General features: G+C 38.2%; 2 protein-coding genes across 5 annotated transcripts in view; one reads left to right on the top strand and one right to left on the bottom strand.

Annotated features, from left to right (window-relative positions):
- Nucleotides 1-8,488, bottom strand: part of LOC138045395 (mediator of DNA damage checkpoint protein 1-like) — a 33,731-nt gene extending 25,243 nt beyond the window's left edge. The window contains exons 1-9 of the mRNA XM_068891885.1: nucleotides 8,138-8,488; nucleotides 5,805-5,868; nucleotides 5,594-5,646; nucleotides 4,600-4,692; nucleotides 4,383-4,484; nucleotides 3,247-3,435; nucleotides 3,028-3,163; nucleotides 1,717-1,801; nucleotides 1-557 (exon numbers count right to left, since the gene is read on the bottom strand). Of these exons, the coding sequence (XP_068747986.1) occupies nucleotides 1-557; nucleotides 1,717-1,801; nucleotides 3,028-3,163; nucleotides 3,247-3,435; nucleotides 4,383-4,484; nucleotides 4,600-4,692; nucleotides 5,594-5,646; nucleotides 5,805-5,868; nucleotides 8,138-8,230 (1,372 nt within the window). The 5' untranslated portion in view covers nucleotides 8,231-8,488. The remainder of the gene's footprint in view (nucleotides 558-1,716; nucleotides 1,802-3,027; nucleotides 3,164-3,246; nucleotides 3,436-4,382; nucleotides 4,485-4,599; nucleotides 4,693-5,593; nucleotides 5,647-5,804; nucleotides 5,869-8,137) is intronic.
- A 2,830-nt stretch (nucleotides 8,489-11,318) lies between these two features.
- Nucleotides 11,319-26,486, top strand: part of LOC138045397 (mitochondrial enolase superfamily member 1-like) — a 36,312-nt gene continuing 21,144 nt past the window's right edge. Inside the window, exons 1-12 of one of the 4 annotated variants that reach the window (XM_068891889.1) lie at nucleotides 11,319-11,444; nucleotides 11,874-11,965; nucleotides 12,942-12,968; nucleotides 13,742-13,782; nucleotides 15,737-15,768; nucleotides 17,110-17,148; nucleotides 18,051-18,168; nucleotides 18,845-18,932; nucleotides 19,105-19,219; nucleotides 22,779-22,970; nucleotides 24,990-25,089; nucleotides 26,356-26,437. In XM_068891889.1, the coding sequence (XP_068747990.1) occupies nucleotides 11,441-11,444; nucleotides 11,874-11,965; nucleotides 12,942-12,968; nucleotides 13,742-13,782; nucleotides 15,737-15,768; nucleotides 17,110-17,148; nucleotides 18,051-18,168; nucleotides 18,845-18,932; nucleotides 19,105-19,219; nucleotides 22,779-22,970; nucleotides 24,990-25,089; nucleotides 26,356-26,437 (930 nt within the window). In that variant the 5' untranslated portion in view covers nucleotides 11,319-11,440. The remainder of the gene's footprint in view (nucleotides 11,445-11,873; nucleotides 11,966-12,941; nucleotides 12,969-13,741; nucleotides 13,783-15,736; nucleotides 15,769-17,109; nucleotides 17,149-18,050; nucleotides 18,169-18,844; nucleotides 18,933-19,104; nucleotides 19,220-22,778; nucleotides 22,971-24,989; nucleotides 25,090-26,355; nucleotides 26,438-26,486) is intronic. The other 3 variants (XM_068891890.1, XM_068891891.1, XM_068891892.1) reach the window with 3 other exon arrangements.

Here is a 26,486-nt window from a genome sequence, read left to right as displayed (position 1 = left end):
CTTTTGTAAAGCCACCAGACTTCTCATCTTCATCATCCGTTGAATTCATTTCAGTTGCGTCATATGGCAAGGTTGCATCAGCCTCCTCAACTTTGCCTTGTTTGATTTTCCCTTCAGCATCCACAGTGGAACCATTCATATCTACAGGTGCTTTCTCAGTGTCTATATCATAATCAGATTCATCCAGTACCGGCGGCATATTGGAGGCCCCAGGGCGACTCACTCTCTTAAGTGGGGAAGCATCTTCTGATTCTGATCCATACAACAATGTAGGCGCACAGGTGGGATCAAGCCTGTCGGCATCCTCCACCCGTGGGTACTTTGGCCTCTTTATGGGACTTCCATCTTCAGACTCAGAGTCATACAAAAGTGTAGGGGCACATGTGGGCTGCATCCCAGAGCCCCTACCTTCAGGATGGCCAGGTGAAATTTGCTTGTTATCAAATGAAAGATCACCCTTTTCATCTGAATGTACGTCTGACCCAGAGCTTAGCCTCAATGTTGGTGGGAAACTGCCTGTTTTTGCAGAGTAAGATGAAGCAGATTCCAAAGATTCTCTGAAAGAAGCAGGGTTTTAAAATGCATCAGTGAAAATACAATGTATTTGCCACCAACTTTGATATTTTTGGAACTTTTGCTAGCTCTGAATTGCTTGTCAAGAGTAGAAACATGGGGACTTTACTGCGTCCTTTCAATCCACATACTACTTAAAATAATCTCAAACACCCTGATTTTTTAACCCATTGACTCCCAGGGGTTCCCCACTGACAAGTAAAATCGTCTAGCGTTAGACAAAGTAAAAGTCAAAAGGTTAATATTCTGGCCGGTTCAGGATGGTTTGGGTGTTAAAGGGTTAATGGGGACATTAACCTTGACGACTGTCCACAACTTTATCCAATGTTCAATAACGTTTCTACACAAATGGGCTATACGGAGGTGTTTAAGAAAGTGATATGAAACTTGTTGACTTATGAGGCACTTGCCTAACCACTTCCCGGCCAGTTCACATATTGGATGAAAGGAGGGAAGCTGGGAAAATGAAGAGAAGGGTGGTTGACTGACCGACCCTGTGTCTCTCTCATTTACCCACTTACCAAAACTGTCAGTAAAAAAAATAATAAAAGATTGACTGGCAGATTGTTGAAAGAGCTTACAACGCCAGGGATAGGAGCTTCTCCCAGTTTCAGAAGCATACCTAATTTATAGCTCTTGCAAGTATCGCTGTTTTGGTTCAAATTTTTTCTTGGTTTAAATTTTTGCAAACCAGTTCAATTTTGATTTTTCTTTGTCTAATTAATATTCATCATCATAATCTGAAACAAAGGAAAATTAAAATTAAACTGGTGCAAAAAAATGGAACAACCACATAGCCTTCATGCTGAACAAGATACTACCTGTACATGTAATCACAATGGGATTACCCATTTCTCACCTTCTCGTATGCCATTTCCGATAATTGGTTAAAAAAAGTATATTTTTAAAATTATTTTTTCTTTAAACCACGGAAGAGAGAGAAATTAAGGAGAAAAGTTACCAATGGTTTATCATGGAGGGACAACTGGAGATTACATCTAAAAGGCAGGTCCTTAATTAAATTAACATTGCAACTCTACACTTCTCTACACTGTGCAACAGTACTACAGACATTGAAAAAGCAGCATCAAACTTAAGCATTTTACTAGAGCTGCAAGTTCAAGGAAAAAAAAACACCTTTACCTGTTTCTAAAGACCTTGTCTGGGCTCCCTAGTCCAAATGCCAGAGTCTGTCCCTCCATGCTGGACTTCCCTTTGCTTGGAATACCTTGGGAAAGACGTCAGGGACACATTTTCAATATACATGTAAGGAGGTGGTGGCATAACCCAGTTGTCAGGGCATTGGATTTGCATGTGTGTTAAAATTAATTTTGGTGATTGCCACACAAATCTTTCCCTTTCGTTGCCCCCCACGGGAAACGTTTAAATTAATTTTCTTGATTAATTGTCCTTCAATTCTTTCGACCAGGCCCCACTTGTTCAAACGATGGATAGCGCTATCCGCCGAATAGAGCATGAATCAAATTTTAGCGTTAATTTAAACTTAAAAAGAACTGTTCAAACACAAAGTGTCACCGAATTTTGTCACTGATTGTAGATTGTTTGTTATCTTTTTTTTTACTTTTAGACATTATCATAATCTGAAAGTAAAAAATAAACTACCAGTAGTTTGAAAAATTTATAACCAGGGAGGGGCAGTGTGGTCTATTGCTCCGGGAGATGGGTTTGCATGTGGTTGCCCCGGGTTCAAATCCTGTTCTAACCTCTAGTTTGGATTTGTTTCCAGTTGTCTCGGATTCAACTCTATCACACTTTGTAAATGGCCAACTGGTTGCCTCCTGCCAGCTGGGGTTCTTAATCCTGTTTCTGTTAAGTTTGAATTTGTTCTTTCAGATTATTTAAAGCAGGGTGCCTGTGAACTAGCTCGATAGCTAAGTGCACTTCCATACAACAAAGAATTGACTTTTCCTTAAAATTTACAACTTCAACATAATTATGTGTTAATTAATTGGTCCCAAATTCACCCCTATCATGCTTATACACAGGCAACTGTCTGCAAGCATCAAGTTTGCTTACTTATGCTTGCGAATGCTTAGAGAAGACACCTAACATACTAGAATTTCAAAGACAAGCTACACTACAATGGCAAATAAAGAAATGTGCTCAGAGTCAATAAAACTGTTGTTAAAATAAAATAATTAATTTCATTTTTAATAATTGAAGTGGTACATTGTATATAGTGGGAAAGAACAAGTAGTGGAAGAAACTGTATTGTAAACGTATGTTTGTTTGTAAATTTTGTAAGTGATTGTGTGAAGAGAAGTGTTAGTCAAATAACATTATATTATATATATTTTAAATCAAGTTTGCTTACTTTTCTTTACTTTAAAAATATCGCAAAGAAACTGCCACAGTATGTTGAATATAAATAATATTAATTGACAACAATGACATAATTTTATTTAGTAGTTACTACAATTTACCAAAACTCACTTGCAGTCTTAAATCTGGCCGGTGTCTCCTGTTCATCATCAGAGCTGTAAAAAACAGGAGCAACAGTTGTTGCTGCAGGAGCCCCCTCCTCATTGGTATCATAATCTGTGTCTGCAGCATATGCCTCTGCTTCCTCCTGAGGAATTAAATAATATTGTTATCTCATTTTGCTGAGGTTACTTTTCAAAAAGTCTCAAAGATGGCAAGTCTTACATGTACCTTGGACAGTCCAGATGGCTTGTAATCTTTAGCCACCTGCTCTACACGTACGTCTTCCCTTGGGATTTCTGTTGCTTCTTCCTTTGTTACGGCAAGCAGTACCTTGTCATCCTCTTTTTCTTCTTCGGTGTTCACTTCTGGTAGCATAGACTCTGATCCGGTCTCTGACCCAGTTTCATCTTCTTCACCCTATTTTGGGTGAAAAATTCCAAAAAACTCCTTTTTTTATCAAGATCCCCCTCAATAAAGCAAAAAAATTTTTAGGACCCCCCTATTCTATTGGGGAATTATTATTATTAAATATGTGTATAATTAAGCTAGTTTTGTAGTAGTGTTTTAAGTAATACCATATTTATACAAAGGTTAACTTCTACATTTTTAAACATTGACCTTTTTAAAATTTCGAGGCCCCCCTCCATAACTCAGCAATTACTCCTGCCAGGGCCCCCCTTTTTTAGTGGCCAAAATTTCAGGTCCCCCCCAAAATCACCCAGCCCCCGCCCCCGCCCCCTCCGATAAATAATGAACGGTCCCTAAGCGTTATAGTTACTTGATTTCCACTTGTTTGCTTTCCTCAGTTTTCATACTTTCCTCTGACTTCCATTCCCCTTAACTATCAGTTTCAATTCCCTCTTTGCCAGCTACCATCTCCCACTCTCCAAAATCCCCTTCTCTCTTAATTCCCACCCTTTACTCTCAGTTCTCATTCTTTTCTTTCCTAGTTTGCATTTCCTTTCCTTCCAGTTTTCATTCCCTTCTCTTTCACTTTTTATCCATTCTCTCCCAGATGCAGACATACCCTACTCTTACACTTCTCGTCCCCTTCAATCCCACTCTCTTAGCTCCCTTCAGGTCTGTTTTTTCCAGTTCCCATCTCCTTCTCATTTGATTCCCATCTTCTCATTAGTTTGCTTTTTTCTCCCAGTGCCCATTTGCTTCTCCCCAGTTCCCAGAATATTCTCACATCTTGCACCCACTTTTGCCCTGTTCTTTCCCAGTTTTTAAGGTTCCAATCTCTCCTTTCTCGTTCTACCCTATGTATCTCCCAGTCCTGACAGATCTCCCACCACTAAATCAGTCTTGTCAAACACGATCATTGAAGATATCTCCTCATAATTGTTCAAGGGTCTACTTACCTCTTCGCCAATCTTCTCCACCAAGTACTGACATTTCACACCGCCTAGTGTCAATATGTCACCATGCCTTAGCTCATATCTTACAGTCGGTTTCAAGAAAGACTGTAAAATAACCAATAAAATTCTTCAAATGAGACTCACAACCCAAAAGTTGACATTTAAATTTTTGGTTCCAGCAATAATAAACAAAAATTGTGCATTAATAAATCATTGATACCTTTCCTTTCTTGGTCTTGTTTTTGCTTTCACAATCACGAATAACATGCACATCCCCTTGAACTTCGATGCATGCATGCTTCTTTGACAGTGCCTTTGAGAGTTTAATAATAAAAATGTAGCACAATTAGCAAAAGAGGGAGTTTGTAAAGATATTGTTCTGTCTTCCAATATTTAGACTTTTAAGTCTTCTAACCTTTGACAACTAACAAAAGTGCAGTAAATATGATTTTTTTTTGTCGTGTGTCTTCAGGTTTGACTTTAGACGTCACAGAAAATCAAGGCTGGTTCTAGCTCTATCCTAGCAAGGTTTTTGTCATAGCACTTTGTGATTTTCTTTTCCTATTTACTTTAAAGATTTCAGTTTGTTTCGAGTATCAGTTCCTTAATACCTCACCCTTCCACCCATGTGAACCAGATTTTCACACACACTCCAGATTTCTCTCAACAAACAACTTGGTGTTACGGATCATAATATAATTATGCTAATTAGCATCAACTATTATGTAGTAGTGTTGCTGACTCGTATAAAAGCATGTAAAGGGTGTGACTACATGGTTTGGTCATGTTTCATGCTTCCATGCTTTCTTGGACTTCACAGTTTCTCTCATTTCGTGGGTGTCATGCTTTCACTAGTTTCAAAAGTGTCATGGTTTCATTGGGTTCGAGGGTGTCATTTGCATTGCAACCCTTCACACTATGTAAAGGAATCCAAGTGGTCTAATTTGATCTATCCCAAGGATTCTGGATTGCAAATAATTATTGATTTCTGGATCATGAGTCATGGATTCCGGATTCCAAACAAACAGGTTGCACTGAAATGGATCCTGGATTCCATCCATTGGATTCCGGATTCCACACTCTGGATTCTTGATTCCAAACCTCACATTTGCTGGATTCGGGGTTCCTTCACATCGGGTGAAACCTTTCAAAACTACATGGTCCCATGCCCAGTCCCCTGACATAAATTATTAAGCATTTTTAGTTAATCCTACCTTGACTGGGATTGTAATATTGCATTTTCCACCTCTACCAATGAAATTGTCCCCTAAAAGAAAAAAAAAAATGAAAGAAATATGATTGAAGCTTGGTACTAAATTTTCTTAATACTTTTCCAATTTATAAAAGTATAATGGTTACATGCAACAGGGATTGATGGCAATAACCATTATAGTAATCAGAATGATTTTACTTAGAATCACAGACCTTGGAATATGGGAAACACAGTTTCTTTGAATACTGGTTGGGAAAACACCTTAAGCTGTGCCACCTGAAAGAAATATTGAAGAAGTGGATTATAGTATTGGAGTATAGAGTTTTCATTGTTGTTGACAGTCCAAAGAAATCATCACTATCATCATCATTGTATGTAGCATACATTGTATTACAGAGCTCTCAAGTCTTAAAGTGGTACTACGACCAAAAAAACAAATCTTTTTTTTTTAAAATTTCAAAACAATGTTAACTAAACACTAACTGACCCAAGATTTAAGTTCTGATTTCAAAAAGACACCCGTTTATTTTAACTGGAATTTTCTTATTTATTGGTCCGCCATTACTACATTGTAACTTTAAAATCTTGAGAGAGCTGGGTCGAGGAGAAAATGACATCAAAGACTCACTAGTTTAAGAATGCAATGCGTGCACATGAGTACGCGGCCGAATTAATATGCAGCACGGGAGTTTCGAGCTTTCCGACTTTTAAACCCGTGTTTTGCATATATAATAAATTGCGTTTACACGCTGAAATTTTAAGCTAGTGAGTTAATGACGTCATTTTCTCTAGATCCAACCCTCTGAGGTCTATTCGGCCAGTTTTGAACGTGAGTGATGGCGGACCATGAAATCCAAAACTTACACTCAAAATAAACAGCCTTTGGATAAAACTCAAAGCTCAAAATTTTGCCAGTTAGGTGTAAAGCGAACACGCTTTCAAAATCTGAAGAAAAAAAGGAAATGATTTTTTGATCATACTTACCACTTTAAAGAGTGAGATGCTTGATTGCGTCAAAGGCACAAGTGTCCTGTGTTTCTTGTGCTGGGTAAACCCCAAAATTGTAGCGGGGTCTGGGGACATGCTCTCCCAGAAATTTTTTTTAATTTGCACTTCTCAAATAGCTGGAAATGCACCGTCAAGTCTGCGATTTTGGTTTTTTCATGCTGCTCGCTAAGAGAGCCCATGTTATTATTGTCAGCCTGAGCTAACATATCGGCCTATACTTCATATATTAAACGTGTGAAAGTCCTAAAGAAACAAGAAAATTGCTCGCACATGAACATTGGCCGAAGCTGAGTGCCAGTGAAGGAACGAATTCGGAATTCATGAGCACTTCTGAAAGCTTAAAAGGTAGAGTTACCTACAAGAAAAGTGCCAATGCGTGAGAAATGCTCGTGTTGGCATGAGAGCGTGAGATTGCATCGAAATGCGTGAGACTTAAGGATGTTCGCGCCCATTGCTACTGGGCATTTTTTCGCGCATGTCACGCACACGTCATACATCGCAGACCACGAAGGTAAACACGATGCCAACGATGCCAAAGGCGCAAACATTTTCCACAAAAAGGGAACGTGAAAGCGTGTGGCATCATGGGATAGCTGTGGACCCAAGTCTTCTCGGAAATGTCACGCAATCACGTGACAGTGCGAATATACTGGTCATCACTTTGAGAACTTCACAGCAATTTTACACTCTTGAATGCTCGGTGACCCCTATTTTTCTTTCCCTTGATCACTTCCTTTTCTGATTTTGTCCATTTTAACAAAAACCAAAAAAATCTGTGCGTGAGAAGTTACAAATATTTCGCCTTTTATGCTCTCGTGCGACTGAAGTTTTCTTTCTTAGACTAATATGTATCGTTTTTCAAGGTCTATTTCGCCTTAGAAAAAGACATCAGCTGCAAAGGTTAATTTAGTTATAGTGAATTTCTTTCTTAGACTAACATGTATCGTTTTTCAAGGTCTATTTGGCCTTAGAAAAAGACATCAGCTGCAAAGGTTAATTTAGTTATATAGTGAATTTCTTTCTCGTGACATCACCTATTGCTATTAATGTGCTAACCAGAGCCTAATTGGCTGTTGAAACAATGACTTCTTTTGTTCCATGGTTGGCAAATTTGAATGTCAAAACTACAAAATGAAATGCGACGTCAATGTTTGTAAACAAGAAATATCGCTATTAGTTATGTTGAATTGAGTATGTTTACCTGATCTAAATTTCACTAACGTAGCTTTTTTATTGCTGACAGTTGTAAGCTAAGATCGTCTTAAAATAACGCAAGCTTGTAAAAGTGCACCTCATGATCTCGAAAACGAGCACGGTGACCCCCCATTTTTTTTGCCTTTTTGGCAAAAGTAGATCATTACCTTTCTGCGTGGCAAGTTAAAAAAAAATCTTTACGTGGAAACCTTTTGGGCGCGAATGTCCTTAATAAGCTTGAGTGCTCTCAATTATTATGTGGGCAAATTTCACAACATCAACTGTCTGCATTTTCATGTACACACACAAATTTCGTACGTCTAAAATCAAATTTAAAAATTACCTCCTTTTTCCACGCCGGCGGTCTTTCCTCTTCGATAAGATCTTCTTCCTCGTCAGTGATATCGTAAATGGCTTGTGTTTGATCCAAATCCATTGCAGGTTGCAATTATATATCGCTTAGGTTTTAATACTGCAAATCAACGTACCAGTAAATCAGTTTTATCGATCTGCGACATATCATTTCAGCTTGAATTTGCACGGCGAATACCAATCTTTTATACAAATTGCAATCCAGTCCTGCATATAAAGAAATTTAGGACCTATAAGTTATGATGAAACAGAGAATAAACGAATAAACGATGATACATTTTTTTGTCCGCCATGTTGGAAAATTCCCGCGAAAAAATAAGTTACCTGCGTTACCTTGCGTTACCTATGACGTAGCATGGGTCCCCAACCCAGTCTCTCTTCGAGATAGGTGGTACCGTGACAGCAAAAAGTTTTCGGAAAAGTTTCCCTTGATTTTTTTCGAAATGGTGAAGCTTACTAAGGTGTCTTTGCGGGATATACGATTCCCAACTTCTCGGGAATTGCATGGTTCGGATGCTATGGTGAGTAAGACAAAGAAAGCAACTGTCAACAGGAGCAAACCCCATCGATGTCCATGATCATCTTACAAAAAGTACATTATGTTAGCTTGCTCGATAACCGAAATACGAACTACATAAAAAAAAAGTAGCATTGAAAGCTAAATAATTTCCTTTGTTGTTCATTTAAAAATTATGGATTAAGGTGTTTGTCCGTCCTTTGCTCCTTTCGAATTGTGACTACAAAGTAGGAAATAGGTCCGTTTCCGGTTGATGACGTAAAGACTTGCCAGCTCCAATTGCTTCCACTTGAGTATTTTTGCAGGTCGCAGGTCGCTAGTTGCAGGTCATTGTTTCACCAATACTGAAAGTATCCTAAACATTCTTAAAAGCTAACCTTAGGCCTAATTAGGCCTAAACAAAAGTTTTTAGGCCTAAGGTTAGCTTAAAGGAATGTTTAGGATACTTTCTGTATTGGTGAAACAATGACCTGCAACCCGCGACCTGCGACCTGCAAATTAGACCCGCCGGAGTATTTTTACGTGTAACGTGTTTACAAAAAGTTGAACTCACATAGTGAGGAAACTTTGTACCTCGTGAGGATAATAATTTGTCAGGATTTTGGGTTTGTTGTTGTTGGGTTTTTTTTTAATTATTTAATTTGCATGTAACATGAGTAAATTATGCAAATCTATAATAAGGTCTTGGTCGCCTTAACTTTGGCTGAATTCCTGTAAGGAAGTCACTAGGTTATGGCCTGTCAAGGTCTTTTAAAGTTGACCTGGTTTCAAATGAAGGTTCGATGCTATGGGAAAAATACGCACAAGCTAAATGAAAAGTAGAACGTTTTGCAAAGGAAAACCACAAATTATGTACAAAACATGATAAGTTTTTTTGCATTTTTGTTGTAAGGGTCTTTCAGATTTCAACCAAATACTGGAAATTTTTATTTTCCAATACGGGAATTACCCAGTAACTCAGCTACAATAATTATAAAATGGTCTATTACCTCAGTAGGAGGTGGGTAGATAAGGTAACTTTTGTGTTGCTGGACAACATGAACCACCAGAAAGGTTAACAAAAGATAGGCAAGTCAATGGTAAGGAGTGGCTGAAATTTTTTTTGGGATCAATGCTCACAGAAAACAGAGAGCATTGAAAGGTCAGTGCAGAAAAAATTAGTGTTAACAACCCAATGGCATTGACCTCAACCTTTAGTCAGTCAATCTGGCAGAACTTTGGCTAGAACCGATATGAGCACATCTGACATTTTTCAGTGTGTCATGCTTGCATCTGGGTTATTCTGATGCTTGCTTTACTTTCACAGCACAAATCACCTGATTACTCTGCAGTTTATGTTGTTTTCCAAACGGACGGAGAAACTGGCGCAGAAGGTCATGGACTGACATTTACCCCTGGGCGAGGAAATGAATTAGGTACGTTACAATTCATTTAAGTTGACCTTACAATTAACTCATTGCCAATAATTATTGATGAGCTTGGGAATCGGTGCCTTAAAAGTTAGCAAGAAGGGCCTGTTGTGATCCAGGTACCCCAAGGTTGCAGGCCTAGCAACCCACAACCAGGAACCACCCTCAAAGCAGCCACTAATTATAACTGGTACCATCATACTAGAACATGGTCCAAAGAAAGAAACACTTACCTGACAAGATCATACTCGCTTCCACGACCAACTAGCCTTGTGACGTGAAGGGTGGGGCTCAATGAATGAACCACAACGAGTCACAAAAAATTATGACCTGCAAAGATGAGCAAAGATTGCACGCCCACGCACAAGCAAGCCCTGCTGGATTCCAGGTGCCCCCAAAATAAAAGCACACCCATTTTGCACAAAAAAGCTGCATGCATGCAGCATCGGCTTGAGATTAACCTTGCCTAAATTTCATGTAGCCTCATTTAAACACAATGACATCCTATAAAAGGTGAACTACAGAGCTCCATGAAGTTTGTGCAATAAAAATCTGTTCATATAAATATTTTTTTGTCCAGTCTTGACTAATGGTTGCTCATTTGTGAAGGTTTTACCAGACTCCCACTATAATAATTATTATGCTTAATAGTTCTTGAGTACCCAAATAAGCATTTTCATTGCTTTACAGTTACTGTAGTGTATTGATTACCACAAACATCTTTTGATGACATAAAAAAGTAGCCGACTTCTCTGAGTGAAGTACACTGTAACTTTTGTTTAAGCTACCTTTTCTTTGGCTGTCAGTCCTTAATATTTTGAAAGCACTGATTACCAGTATGCCATTCAGTGCATTCAAGTTATCTTAAGTTTACTACAGTATGTGTGAAATGAATGCTATCTGTGTGCGTCTGAGTGAGATTTCATATGTTGATATAGAACCTTTTGACTTGCAGTCCAACAAGACAAAGTGGATCAAAAATGAAATTTGGAAGTTGGCCAAAAACTGCAACAAAAAGGCTGTGAAGAGCTTCATTTCTATGAAATTTAGTTAAGGCCATTTACATCATGTAACTGATGGTCAGACTGGTTGTCAATGTACACCAAAATCATTTGAGAGGGTGTACTGCATGCTGTAATGCAAGTCAACTGTTTAAAGCCTTTCATCTTTTTGCCTGCGAACATTGAGCTCTTATTCAATATTCAATAATAATTTTTATTTTTTGTTTAGTCTTGAGAAAGCTGCCAAAGTTTATGCTGAAGCATTAATTGGAAAAACAACTGAATTAAGAGATCTTCAGTGATTTTGGTAGAACTTGGCGAGAGTTGGCTCATGAAGACCAGATCAGATGGGTATGTTAGACGTCTTTGTTTGCTCATTCTTCTTGTCATTTTGCAAGTCATTGAACAAAAGACTCAAAAAGACTCAAGGCAATGGGAAGAAAACTATTCATTTCCCTGTATTTCATCCTTGGCTGTTAGCTTCAGTTTTAAGCTTTTTCTATTATAATAATAATTGTAATTATTATAGAGAACCTTAGCTTGGATATGCAATATAATGTAATTCCATAACTTATTGTACATGTAACTTTTTTTGCAAAAATTTAATATGGCCTACCAAGCCCAAATTAATTTACCACATGACAAATGCACAGCCTAAGGTCACCCTCTGTGAAGGACTTTTTTACAGTCATGTAGTTTATTTTGCAAGCTAAAAACTCCAAATTTAAAAGATTGTTTTGAAAAATTGTAAACTTTGAATTAAAGCTGACTTTCTTTCAGTTAAGCTTGGTCCAGAGAAAGGTGTCATTCACCTTGCTCTAGCAGCTGTTGTCAATGCTTTGTGGGACCTTTGGGCAAAGATGGAAAACAAGGTAATGAGATAATCAGCTGTGTGAATTAGTCTTAATTTGTTAGCTGTCCCTTTAGCATATTTAATTTGCAATGAAAAGGAACATTTAATTAATAAGAACTAAAGAAGAAAAAGAAAGACAGAAGAAATGTCAGCAAGATTATTATATCTTGTTTACAATAGGTTAGGGTGATGGCAATGATTCTCATTATGTTCACTAAGGCTTGTAAATGTTCGCTCATAAATTAAAGTGATCTCTCATAGTGAGACGTAACAGTTCACGGACTGACCCTTTCCGAAAACACTCAACATCTTTTTGTGTGGGTCTATGGTGAACAATGTGTGCATGTAGATCGTTTGAGAGTAATATACGCCATATTCATGCTTTATTAATACTTTCAATGATGCCATTTTTTTGCAATTGCCACATAATTATGCATGTTGGCTTAAACTTCACACATGCGCTGTAAAAGATGAATCAGCCTTTGCGCAATCATGCCAGGTGTATGCAGTTTTGTTAACTTCAGTTGATTTGTGTATGCACTAAGGTACAAGGTTGAGTAACCTGTTCAGGTAACCACAAGATTTCAAGTGCAATTTGGAATAACTAAACAGGAGAAATTTTTTTCAAAGATGACCAAAATTGCACGAACCAGTAATTTGCAGGCTTTGCAGGCTTTGGCGCGAAATTAACTCGAGCGAGGGGTTTCCAAATACAGTACTTAGCACTGAATATTCGGAAGCTGTGAATGTGCGTTACACGTTTCAACCCTTATGGGTTTCTGACAGCGTATAATACTGTACTTAATAATTTTATAGTCTTCTAATTATAATAAACACATTCTATAGCTAGCTGCTACTTGATTTTTAGGTTTCTGAAAATAATATTAATTTTGTCTTTTTTCAAGTCATTCACTTGTCATGAACCCTCTCCTGCATCAATTATTGCATACCAGTAATTGTTTGCGAACTGAATTATAGCTCATTCAATTTTTCAGCCTCTTTGGAAACTGCTTACAGATATGGTGAGTGAGAGAGTTTTTGTTCCTCCTTACACTGCAACTTACGGTACAAGAGGACTTCATAATGCAGTTTAGTCATTGAATTAGTCGATGCCAAGAATTACATGATGTGGCCTGTTATTAATTTGAAGTAGTGGTTTGGTTTCACTTGTAGTCACTCCTGGTTCATTAAAGCCCCTCTCTGAGTGAATATCAGCTGGATTTAATTTGTCTTGATTGGTCCCAAATTCATTTCAGCCACCCCCCTTTGTAAATCACCAGCTGATTGCTGGTTGTCTTCTGCAGCGCCTCAGGAACTTCAGCATATTACTATACATGCACATTTGACTATGTGTTTCTTTCTCTACTTGATCATTGTCCAGGATTGTCACCAAGGGCTGGGTGTTGGGGATTTCCCAATGCAGTTACTGGAAGCAATGACTTGTAGCTACATCCAATGTGCTTGCTTCTTCACCACTCAGTTCCTGCCCTACTAAAATGAGTTACCCTGAGCAAGTTGAAATGTTACAGTTACTGCAAGCCCTATTTTCCTGAAATCAACATTGTTTGAGGAAGTAAATCTACACACAATAATGTTCTATTTAAACGGTGCTTTATTACTACCAGTGACCAGTTAAGCTACAATCTTGATGGTTACTTTTGTCTGTTTGTTATCATAATTTTAAAGGGCAAGTACATGAAGATAATCTGCTGGCAAGTTGTCATCTGTGTTGTACTGTAAAAAAATTATTATTTTTAATAATTATTGGTCTGTTATTTTACTTGATTTTCTTCAGTCTCCTGAACAACTGGTTTCAGTAATAGATTTCAGTTATCTGTAAGTATCAATTTTGCTTGAATTTTTTTTTCCTCTTTTTTCCATAATATCAGTTGTTGAATAGATCTGAATGACTTGCCTGATTAATTTTGACTGACCAACCGGCTAACTGACTGACTGAATGGAAACTAAAGTATGTTACTTGTATCAAATGGGTTCCTAACAGTAAGGTAACAACTCTGTCGCTAAGTAAAGATTGGTTCCCTGAGACATCCAAGAGCTACATGTATGTTGCACTATTGGCAACCAGCTGATACATGTACAGTGTAAATGGCGACTGCTCCCATGACTGGGAAATCTTGGCAACCCAACGACGAGGAAAAAGGAAAGGAAAGGAAAGGAACTTTTTTTAAGTGTCTAGTCGTTCTAGCGCTGGAGCACAAATAGGCCAGTTGGACTGGATCTAGCATGAAATGGAGGCTAATGCGGGCAAATTAATTGTGCATTTGAAAAATTTGCCCGCATTAGCCTCCATTCCATGCTAGATCCAGTCCAGCGGTGAGAATTTGAAAATGGTCTATTGGGGACACTGTAAAGTGAAATTAACAATGAAAGTAAATCAAGTCAAATGTTGGTTTTTGAGGAGAGGGGAAACCGGAGAACCTGGAGAAAACCTCTCAACAAACTCAACCCACATAAGACGCTGAGTCTGGGAATCGAACTCGGGCCACATTGGTGGGAGACGAGTGCTCTCACCACTGCGCCATCCCTGCACCCCCAGAGCCCCTGCACATGGGAGCCACGACGGGAGACAGGCACCTGTCACACTGATAAAACATTGGAAAAAGGGGGAAGAAAAACTAGAAGTGATTTTTGATTATAGTAGCACTTTATTTAAGGTTTTCTTAATAACAGACAATACATATAATTGACCACTCCCCAGAGCTTTTCAGGGCCAATGAAACACAATCAATGAAACAACAGAACACAACAACAACAACAACAACTGTTAAATAAGAATCCCAACTGGCCGGAGGCAAACCAGTTGGCTATTTTCAAGTGCAGATGAGAAGTTGAACCAGTGACTACCAGGAACAAAATAATTCAACGTTACGGTAATGGTCAGAATGGGTCTTGTACCCGGGATCCCCGGATCTCAAGGCAAGCACCCTTAACCACTGAGCTGCACTCAGGTGCCTCAGTACATTTATTAAAAATGATGACTCCTGATTGTAGTTACCCTGAAATTTGAGATGATTTCAAGAAATTTTAAGTATATTTGTACATTACCTTTAGCAGGGCACGTGCATACAATTAATTTTGTATTCCGTGACTTCAGTGCTTATCACATGAGATAGAAGATGACTTTTTCCATGAATAATTATTTAAGCTGTAATTGATAAGGGCGGCCTGGAGCTGTGAGTAGGAGTGGGATCTGTCTCATATGGTTTAGGGGCCGATATTTTTCTCCGTCAATGCCGTACCAGGAGGAAGGTCGGTATCTGAAAGCAGTGAAGGGTCAACTGCATCCAAAAGCAATCACACAGGCCGAAACCCCAGGATGAGTCGTTTGGTATGACGCTCTAACGCCATGTCCGGAGGTACTGCATTTTTCTCTATTACATATGAAGCACTATTCCTGGAAGACCTGCATGGGATTTACAATGGCTTGCCCATGGCTTGTGATTGTAAAATGAATACTTAATATTAAGCAGCTTTGCAGTCCAAAATGTCAGCTACCTTGTCGGTTTTGAATAACTTCTTGTTGTCTTCCACAATGTAAGGGAAGTGGAAGGCACAACTTTCATCATTTATTATCGCTTTATGTGAAGAATACAAAGCAACTTCTGAGGGGTGTGTACTTGTAAGAAAAATATAGTATTATCAACTTAAATTAATAAGGCTTTTGGAGTTTATTATAATAATCTCAGTCTGTTTGCTGAAAAAAGGATCTTTGAGGCCCTTCTTGGTTTTAGTTGTAAGAGGGTTTTAAGTTTGAACTTTTCATCTTCAGATCTGATGCTCTGACTAAAGAGGAAGCACTAGGTTTGTTACCCTATAAAGGCTTCCTTTTGACATTTAAGTGCTACTTTTATCAGTGATTTGAACTGCTTGGTAATTTGACCATTATGTGCCAGTTGAGTGTGAGATCTGTCACACCCTCAAGTGATATAAACTGTGTGTCAGCTTTGTGTGAAAATGTGCTCCCACTTCAGGTTAGTTGTCAAATCTTGACATGTGGCAGTTTGACAGAATGAAACACTGAGACCATTTATGGTCTCCGTGTTCCATTCTGTCAAACTCTTTGACTTGCAGAAAATGGCAAGCTGTGAATTATTGTTAGTTGGCAAAACGACCGGCTATATTTTTCTATCCTGTATATGAGAAACAATTATGAGTAAGGGAACTTTCCTGGTTATATGACAAACAGCAACCTTACAGTATACTTTTTATTGTTCACTGTTATAAATCTCCCATGTTTTGGAAAGTAACAACTAAAACTAAGTGTAACATGTACGGTACATCTTCTCCTATTCCTTTCTCAAGTTTAATTACCTGAATCAGAAAATACCATTATACTCTGTTTATCCACCCAAATTCTCAAGAAGCATATCGTTTCCAGTTTCTCTTGAAACTTACAGTGGTACCAAGAGAAAACAAAAGCAATGGTTGTTCAAATTTTGGGTGGTATTATGGTATTTTCTGCTTCGGCCAATTTATTTACCCTTAATTTCGACTTAATTTTCTTAATTAAGTCAAAGCTAATTTACTGTGCCTTGCATGCATTACTGATTTTGAAGCAAGCCAAGGAAGGCTTAATGAATAGCGAGACATAATGGCCAAAAGAAACCTTTGGCTAACCTTCTTTAAACCTAATTTGGGCTTAATCTTCTTAAACTGTGTGTGGTAGAAAATGATCAAATTCATTTCACAGACCTGGCTTGGAAATTGTCCATGGTCAAATCTCACAGCTTCAGGAAAAAACTGTAATTTTATGCATATTATCAAGAATTCAGTGCTCTTTGTATCTGGTTTACTTAATAATTGTTTATTGTACAGTGTATAATTGAACTTTAATATACTTTTATTATAACAGACACACTTATAGCAAGCTGCTACTTAATTTTTAGTTTTTGAAATAAAATTTGTCTTTTTTCAAGTCATTAACTTGTCATGAAGCCTCTTCTGCATCAAATTAATTCTTACCCTTTAAGTTGAACTGTTTGTGTTTTTGTTGGTTTTTTTTTTTAATTTGGAGAATTTCTATCTTAAATTAGTTTATTCTAGTGTACATAACAGATTTACTGTATTTATCACAGTCATAATGAATGATTGTTTTTGTCTTGTCCAAACTCTTACATTAATTTTGCATTCTTATTTCTCAAGACATTCTTCAGAAGAACTTAAGTGGCAAGAAGGAAAGAGGTACTAAAATTAATGATGATTGTTAGTGATACTATCAGTGTGTTATTATTATAATTATATTGTTATTAACAAACAAAATGATTCATGAAATGAATCATATGTTGAACTGCAGATATTATTATTGTTATTATCATAATAATTATTATTTATTTATTTACCTCCAATTTGCCAACTAAATAATTACATTATACAAATAATTGCATAAACTGATAAACAAGGTTGTACAAGATGCAAGCCATGCATTAGTCAACATGTGAGCCATATGCGCGTGAGTCAACATGCAAGTCATGGGTGTCAGCGATCCATGCAGTTACATGTATTGAAAGCTAACCGTTTAAAGTGGGTGCTTAGAATTAAGTGGTGTTTATCAGGGCTATTTGAAATGGGTGCTTAGACTTAAATGCGAGACTCTCATGGATCGCTGGCTCGCAGTTTGCCAAGACCCCTAACAAATAAGTGAATACACAAATTAGGTGAAAGAGTATTTTAAAAGAAAAAGTAGTAAATAAATAGCACAAACATAAGATATGTAAGATATATTTGGCTGAGAGACTTCCAGAAACCACAAGGCTTTTATGAGGGACCTTCCAGGTACAAAATGACTTGCTACATGACTTAAATCACAAAATGAAAGGAAAAAATTACCGTAGATGAAATTAAAAACAAAGTTAGGTGTATTGACTGATTAAAAAAGTAAGGAAGGAAACTGGCAAGTTGGCTTGTTTGCAAAACAACCAATCACCAGTTTATTGACAAATGCTCCACATCTGCCTTAGGAATAGTATCTTTTAGTTCAATTTGTGTTCAATAAAGAAGGGCCGAATAAGAACTTTTTTTTTTTTTTTTTAAGTTAACATTCTGTGTTATAAAAGTTAACTTTCTGTGTTACATTGCAATCACAGAAGAAGAGATCATTGCCAAGGGGTATCCGTCATACACAACTTCTGCTGGGTGGATAGGGTACACTGATTCACAGTTGCAAGAACTGTGCCAGAAATACCTCAAAGCTGGGTGGACAAGGTTAGTTTAAGAATCAGCTCCTTTGGGCTGTTAAGTGAACAAAAGGGTTTTCCACATGCACAGTGGATTTCTGTCGGAAACATGATTTACAGCACTCTTGATCCTTTCAGCTGGGAGTGTTTTGATATTTTTCAATACTATTATGGTGCATTTTTAAAGGTTGTCTGCAAGTTCCTAACTGTTGCCATGGAAATGGTGAAGTACCACTTAAAGACCCTCTAAAATGCAGTTTTTTGGGAAAACATTAAATTAATTCAGTGACCAAATTAAAATTAAATAATACTGTATGTGATATGAGAGAAAATTATTGAGTTTTTAATGAAGACACTATTAGAAAGATAAAAACTTGATACTTTTTAAAAATTTTCTGTAAGAGTGAAGAAACAAATCTTACTCGTAATAATCAGAGCAGGCCCACAAGCAAACTTTTAATGTGCAGCTCACCACATCCAAAAGTGACATTTTTTAGAACATTAATTTGAATTTGATATCGGCAGAGGTGAGAATCTCAAGTATTACAAGTGTGGCTCAAAAACTTTTGATTTCAAGCTTCCTTAAGAGAGTGGCATCAATTATTGCAAGCCAGCCATTGTTCAGCAGAACCTGTGGCAGTACTGTAGGTATATCTTGTAACATGGTGTATAATTTTTTCCACATTACATTCTGTCATTTGCAGGTTTAAAATGAAGGTTGGATCCAACCTTGATGATGATATGCGGAGAGCAGAGATAATTAGGAGTGAAATTGGATGGGATAACTTTCTGGTTAGTAAGTTATTTGCCTTAAAATTATGAATTTAGCAAGACGACCAATCCTGACAGCTCTCTTGTTATAGGGACTTCTAGTCAATCAGGTTTCCTTCTTATTTAATGAGCATTGTTGTCAATGCAAACTTTTCAGTTTTACTAAAAAGTAAATTAACTTCTCTGCTTCCAGGCAATGGATGCAAACCAATGCTGGGAGGTAGAGGAGGCAGTTTATTACATGAAACGGTTGGCCAAGTTTAAGCCGGTGTGGATTGAAGAACCGACATCGCCAGATGATGTTCTAGGTAGGCTAATGGGTATATAGTTACTTGTCTATTCCCACCTGAACCAGGTCAAGCCTCATGTACAGTGTTTCACTCTCTGTTACTGACCATAAAAAATGTTCTGACTTGTCAATGTTTGTACACAATATTATACCATTGAACAGATGTTTGTATTTAGTTTCCTTTCCCACTTACAATGTTACATTGCTTTGCCAACCTGGCTTTTACTGGATGCTAAGAGAAAATTCCATGAACCCTTTTACTCCTGAACCATTCCTGGTTGACAAATGAAATTGATGGGCAGTAGAGAGTGTAAAATCTAGAAGTCTCACTCTTATGACGGGATGGAGACCCTGTGACTTTCCAGACACGGTCTGTGAATGGAGAACGAAACAATTGATTTAAGAAGTGATTTATAATTCTACAACTATGTAACTTAAGTGTACATAATAACTGGTTAGTTCAGTTTTAGTCAATCTCAGCAATATTGGAATTAAGGACATTGTTATTATTGTAGTTTCATTGAATTAATGTGTTACAGGTGAAGAGCCATTTCGTATTTTATGGAGATACTGTAAAGGAACCATTATCATTATCATCATCATTATCATTATCATTATCATTATTAGAGCGAGTTTCAATCGAGTGTGGTGAAACCAAAACCAAAGTAATTACTTTGGCCAATCAAAAAGGACAGAGACAATCCAGTAAACCAATCAAAACTCGAAGTAATCACACGTAGCCGACACAAAGCGCAGGAAAATGTGCACGCGCGAGCCACAGTTGGTTTTGGTTTCTCTTCTAATTGGTTGAAAAAATGGCGCGAGAACTTTGAACCAATCACTGAGTGAAGTAATGCAAAACAAAAGTAATTCGCTAATTACTTTCGATACTCAATTGAAAACCCGCACTATTATTAACAATGATACAGCAGGACCAATGAAAATAGCAGTCTGGAACTGGTACAGGATTCCTCGGAGCGAAGGGTTAAAGGGTACATAGTCTCCTTGTGGACAGAGATCTGCTTAACTGTTTCACCCCAAAAGTGTTCCCAATTAATGGCTAGAATTATCTGCGTTATACGTAATAAAATCTGTAAGTTTCATTCTTACAAGGGAAAGTGTTATTAAGCAGTTGAACATGACTCAAATCTATTACTGTTTGACTGGGGTTGCGCTCCGTCACTATCAGTGTAACCACATACCCATGGGTTCCAGTATTGCTCAAGCCGGCCAGGATTTTGCTTCACACGTTTTTTCCAGGAAATAATAATAATTACCGGTATTATTATATGGCAAGCAATTCCCAGGCTAAATGGAAGACTCTGATTGGCTAGTTTTCGGTCGGGATTTTACATTACGGACGATTAACATGGAAATGGTCCGTTTCCGTATTTTTTCTCTCTCCCGAGAAATTCGATTTGATCGAAACACAAAAAGTTTTGAAAAAGCGGTATTTTATGTTTTTCATCGGAACAGTACAATAATTATTATAGCAAACGGAATGTAGTTTTATATATAAAAGGTTATCGTTCAGTTCGGTCGTTTTTGGACAGACCTCACTGCGCCTGGTCTGTACTGTCACAACTTCGAGTCAATTAGAGAGCTTAAGCACGCGCGTTTTTGAGACGCGGACGGCAACCGGAAGTGAGCTGTTTTCCCTTTTAACTTGTCTTCACACAACCACATTTACATTGCTAAGTATCTTTTCTCCATTTGAGATGATTAGTGTAAAAATCTGGGATACACCACTGCCTTGACACGCGAAATGTTCTCTTCCGGTTGCCGTCCGCTCTCAAAAACGCGCGTGCTTAAGCTCCCTAATATTCCCCGCTACGGCCCTCGCACTCGATTAGTAATGAGCACGCGACGTTTTTGAGCCGTGGATGGCAACCGGAAGTGAGCTGTTTTCCCTTTTAACTTGTCTTGTCACTACCGCCTTTATATATTGCTAAGTATCTTTCCTCCATTAGAGATGATTAGGATCTGGGAGACACTACTGTCCTGACATTCGAAATGTTCATTTCGGGTTGCCGTCCGCGGCTCAGAAACGTCGCGTGCTTAAACTCCCTATTTTATTGCTCTCAGACCTCAAGAACGGTTCCAGAATGTGAGCAAGGGCACAATGCTGCGCGCACAATTTGATAGGGGTATAATGTTAAAGTGCCCCTGTGACCAAAAAATCAATTCACATTTTTCTTTGGATTTCAAAACTGTGTTAACAAAACACTAAGTGACCCACGTTTTAAGCCTCGATTTCAAAAAGACACCTCTTTATTTTAACTGTAATTTTCCTATTTAATGGTCTTCCATTACTAACATTATGTTCTTGAGAGAGCTGGATCGAGGAGAAAATGACGTCAAACTAGGCTCACTAGTTTAAGAATGCAATATGTGTGTACGCTGCAAAATTAATATGCAGCACGGGGGTTTTGGGCTTTCAGACTTTTAAACTCACGCTTTGCATATATAATAAGCTGCGTTCACACACTGAAATTTTAAGCTAGTGAGCCTCTGACGTCACTTTTCCCTGGATCCAACCGTCTGAGGTCCAATTGGTCAGTTTTGAACGTGTAATGGCGGACCGTGAAATCCAAAACTTACACTCAAAGTAAACGGCCTTTGGATAAAAATCAAAGCTCAAAATTTTGCCAGTCAGGTGTTAAGCAAACACACTTTCAAAATCTGAAGGAAAAAAGGAAGTTTTTTTTTTTTTTTATCACAGGGGCACTTTAAGGATCCTGGGGTTAAGAACAGACGGTCACAAGTCTTGCACGAAGCCATTCGTGACGACAGGCAACATTGCGTACTCGCTGGGCTCGAAACTACACTGTAACTTTTTAGCTTACTAGCATAGTGGCTAGTAGCAGGTCTGATTTCAGTGGCCAAAACTAAATCTGCTCTATCCAGTCTCGTCATGCGCAGTTTCAGCGGTGTGCGACATTTGCAGACTAGGCTTGGATAAATTCTGCTCGTAAAATGGCTTATAAATACTGCCTGCCGGTAGTGCTCGTAAAAATCGCTTATGCTGTTCGAAATTCTGCTCGAAATTCTGCTCGGACACCCTTATTCTGCTCGCATTCCCTTCAGGCCGTATAATATCTTTGCAAATACGAAAGGGAGCCTGGGCCTAATCTCTAAATTCGTTATGCAAAGCAAAATGTAATTCATCTTACTTTAGGTCAAAAAATCAAATCAAACACAAGGTATTTTCCATTTGTTTTTTATTGAATTTTAAATTTTTCTTACAACCTTTATCAATATCATTAGTGCCGCTGTTTTATTCTGCTCAAATTCTGCTCGAAAATGCCTTATTCTGCTCGAAATTCTGCCGGCAGAATTTATCCAAGCCTATTGCAGACTGCAGTCTGCAAATGTTGTGTGTGTGGCTCACGCGCGCTCGCTCAGTTGAAAACCCTTTTGAACCTCCTTAAACAATCATTTCAGACCTGCAGTTTCAATACCTGACTTATCTGATCCACTTGATAATTGCTTAACCTTGTATATTTATTGGACACCTTAAGGTAACCAAAAAGAAAATGAGGGGAATTTTAGTGACAGGATTGCGGTGCATTCAACAGGACATGCTGAAATTTCAAAGAAACTAGAGCCTTATGGCATTGGGGTTGCTACTGGGGAACATTGCCAGAATCGAGTCATCTTTAAGCAGTTCCTACAAGCCAAAGGATTACAGTTTTGTCAGATTGATAGCTGTAGAATGGGTGGATTGAATGAAGTGTTGTCGGTCCTCTTGATGGCCGCGAAGTTTGGAGGTACAGGTGTTTTCTGCTTTTTCATTGTTCGTACGGGTCATGGAAATCCTGAAAAGTCATGGATTTCTAATCTTGTAAAATCCACGCCTGGAGATCCTGGAAAATAAATACAAGTCATGGAAAATCCTAAAAAATTAGCTCTATGCGCAAACAAAATAAAATTTTTGTCTCAAGTTTTGGCAAACGCAATAGACCTCTTTGCAGTTGTGTGCTCAGTTATTTAGCCTCTAAATTAAAGTCAGGCTGGTGTTCACCTTGTTATGATACAGACCTCTCTCCTTTTCTTATGTTAATGATGTCATGCCATAAAGTAAGAATTTTCACAAGAAAAGTAGTGAGGTTTCTGTCAAAACAAGGTCAACTCCAGCCTCACTTTCATTCATAGGCCAGGTAACAACGCACCCCACTGTAACATGGACTGTTGGAACCTGTGACATTTCATATTCTGGACCGCGTATGTATATTCAAGTAGTCTCCCTCGCAGTCGTAATAAGGGTTTCCGAGGTCATGGATTTTGTCTTGTATAGTCCTTGAAAGTCCTGGAAAAGTCATGGAATTTTGGGACACAAAAAGTGTACGAACCCTGTAAAATTTTGTAAAATCTGTTTCGACGAGAATCTCAAAATTGCGAAGGTGTATTTTCAACCAGATATTGTCAATGCATAAGTTTTGAGACAAATAGTCATGGTGTAAAATAATAGAAAAAGAAATAGAAGCAGAAGAAATAACGGGAACAAAAGCACTAAAAGCTGCGACAATAGAAGGTGCTGCAGAGTGTTGCTAAACTGTCGAAAAATTATAGCAACACGGGAAACTCATTAACATACAAAACCATGTCACGGGTAGCTGCTTTGCTGGGGATTGTAAGCACTCTCAGCATTTCCAAATTCTACTTTGGTTACCACAAGAGTTTTCTACGCAAATTTTTCACTCGAAGTATTTGGTCATTTGGTCATTTAATCCTATAATTGCGATTACATAATCCAGACCAAGAACATCTAAATAAGGCTTTGACATTAAACCGCGCAACATCAGTGGTTATTCATTACTTTATTCAAGACTGACAAACTTCATCCCTTGCGGCATGTTACATTTTCAAAAAACGGTGGCAGCATTGCGTTTCCTTTAGTTTCAGTTTCGACTGGTACACCACCGTGTCCGCCTTGAGAAAACCCTCTACTCCTTACATTTCCAACGACACCAAACTATGTAACGCGCTTTTCATATTCAGTCCTGCTAAAGTGATTTGTTCTCTCCCCGCTTCACCATTAATTGCCTTCTACTATTAGCTGCTCCGTTTGTGAACGGCCATTCCTCTACCTGGGCTCTGGACACTTTGAATTCCGCGTACAACTATAATTAACGCGGGCCTAACTGTAGTGTCAACTACAACTAGTACAGTAAACATGCACCCGCATAATTATAAGAACCTAGAATTTAAGAACATGTTAGGCCAAAGATTTCATTTTATACCCTCCTCACCCCCACTTACATAAGAACCAGGTTACCAGTAGCCTTAAAATATTAAACAGGTTTTTTATTTTAGAAAATGACCTTGAAAATGTCAGGCGACTGGAACAAATTGCACTTTAAACTGCACAGGTCTTGTTCAAAACTTCTTCTTCGTGGTTATGAAATATAAAGGAATCAGCGTCCTCATCAGAGGAGATCAGTCAAACCATTAAATAGAGTAGATATCTTTTGTGGAAATAAGAACCAATTCAAGAACCTAGATAGCTTAAAACTACTGTATATACCATTTTTAAAAGAACCTATTTACACTAACGTCTTCTTATATAAGGGTGCACGTGTTTACTGTATAGAGAGTCGAAGTGGCAGAAGTAGTGTGACAGTATCAGTTGTGTGGAGTGTGAATGGCTGTGACTGCAAGACATTTTAAGCAAAGCAAGTGGTAGCAGCAGAAGCAGTTGTAGCAGTAGTATCGACAGCAACATTCGCCCCGATTTTTTTGCATTTGTTATGAGTGACACTTTTTCATTTATGATCATTTTTCCTCAGTTCCCGTGTGTCCACATGGAGGTGGTGTCGGTTTGTGTGAATACATTCAGCATATTTCAATATTTGACTACATTTGTGTCTCGGCGTCATTAGAAAACAGGTGAGGAATCACGAGGTCATAAAAAGGAAGCTGTTTTGATGGGAGAGAAGAGGGAAAAGAAGGGGAAGACTTTTAAAGAGCTTGAAAATTTAGCCATTATGTTGAGTGCCAAAGCTCTATTATGGAGTGTGTTTGGTAACAGTTCAGGGTAAAGACTTCCTGTCTTGGACCTGTCTCAATCCTAGGCCCTCTCTCCTGTGATGCTAGTCGCCCCTATAAAATATGCGGTAATACCGAATGTGTGTCCCAAGGTCGGTCGGTCGGTAAGTCATTCGTCCCAAGAAATCTTGATACAATCTGCATAAGTCCTGTGTTTTTGTACTCGTCGAACGCAAAATAATTATTGCTGAATGACCTTTCTGTAATTTAGGTACAGGGTTCGAATGAACAAAATATGTCACTCGTAATTAACCAGCTCCGAGCTGGCTTGGTGGCTTATTTGGGTAGAGCTGTGCAACGCAATTTCCCGGTCATGGATTTGGAATCCCATTCAAGTTTTGATTTCTTAAGTTGCTTATCTAACTGCGAAGACCTTTCTAACTTTCATTCATTTCGTACAGTACAAGTCAACTTCCGGTTCGTTATTTAAATACGCAGATCTCAGTCCCACTTCTATATATTGTACCAGAAACCCATAAGGGTTGAAACGTGTAACGCGCGTTCACAGCTTCCGATTATTCAGTGCCAACTGATTGGTTGAATGTTTCAGTGCTAAGTACCATATTTGGAAACCCCTCGCTCTTGTTTTTCCAAATATGGTACTTAGCAAATTGAATATTCAGAAGCTTGTTTCCCAGCACACAAGGGGCCGTTACACGTTTCAACCCTTATGGGTTTCTGATTGTACCTATCACTGATAGGGTCATCGTTTTGTCGTTCAATCCACTAAAAATGCACGGGAGATCTAAGTGGGATTTGTAGTGGCTCATCAATGTATTAAAATACCGTACAGATATGCCACTCATGCCGTTCAGTCCTGATTACTTGACGCATCATGCGGCAAACGCGAAGTCTTTAAGTGGATAGTGATTCCACAAATGGAATATCTGGCCTTTAAAGGTTTCAGGGGCTTTAAAGAACGGGCCGTTTTTGCTTTTGTTTTCAAGACTTGCAACATTGCCCAACATTCGTTGGTTATTTGAACACCTTCGGCGAAGATGGCTCACCAAGATGGGCTGGCGCATGTGTCAACATATAGCGCGCTTTTGCAGAATTGTTTTTGAAAGAGGTAATTACTTGTGATATGCGTGATTTTGCCTTCTTCAGAGTAACAGAATTTGCGGATCATCTTCATGAGCATTTCGTTCATCCAGCAGTGACAGAGAATGGATCTTACAAAGTGCCAATGGTAATTATTATTATTATTATTATTATTATTTTTTCACTACTTGAGATGA

Source organism: Montipora capricornis, chromosome 4 (genome assembly GCF_036669925.1).
Source record: "Montipora capricornis isolate CH-2021 chromosome 4, ASM3666992v2, whole genome shotgun sequence".
Lineage (NCBI taxonomy): Eukaryota > Metazoa > Cnidaria > Anthozoa > Scleractinia > Acroporidae > Montipora > Montipora capricornis.
This window is presented reverse-complemented; position numbering and strand designations above follow the sequence as displayed.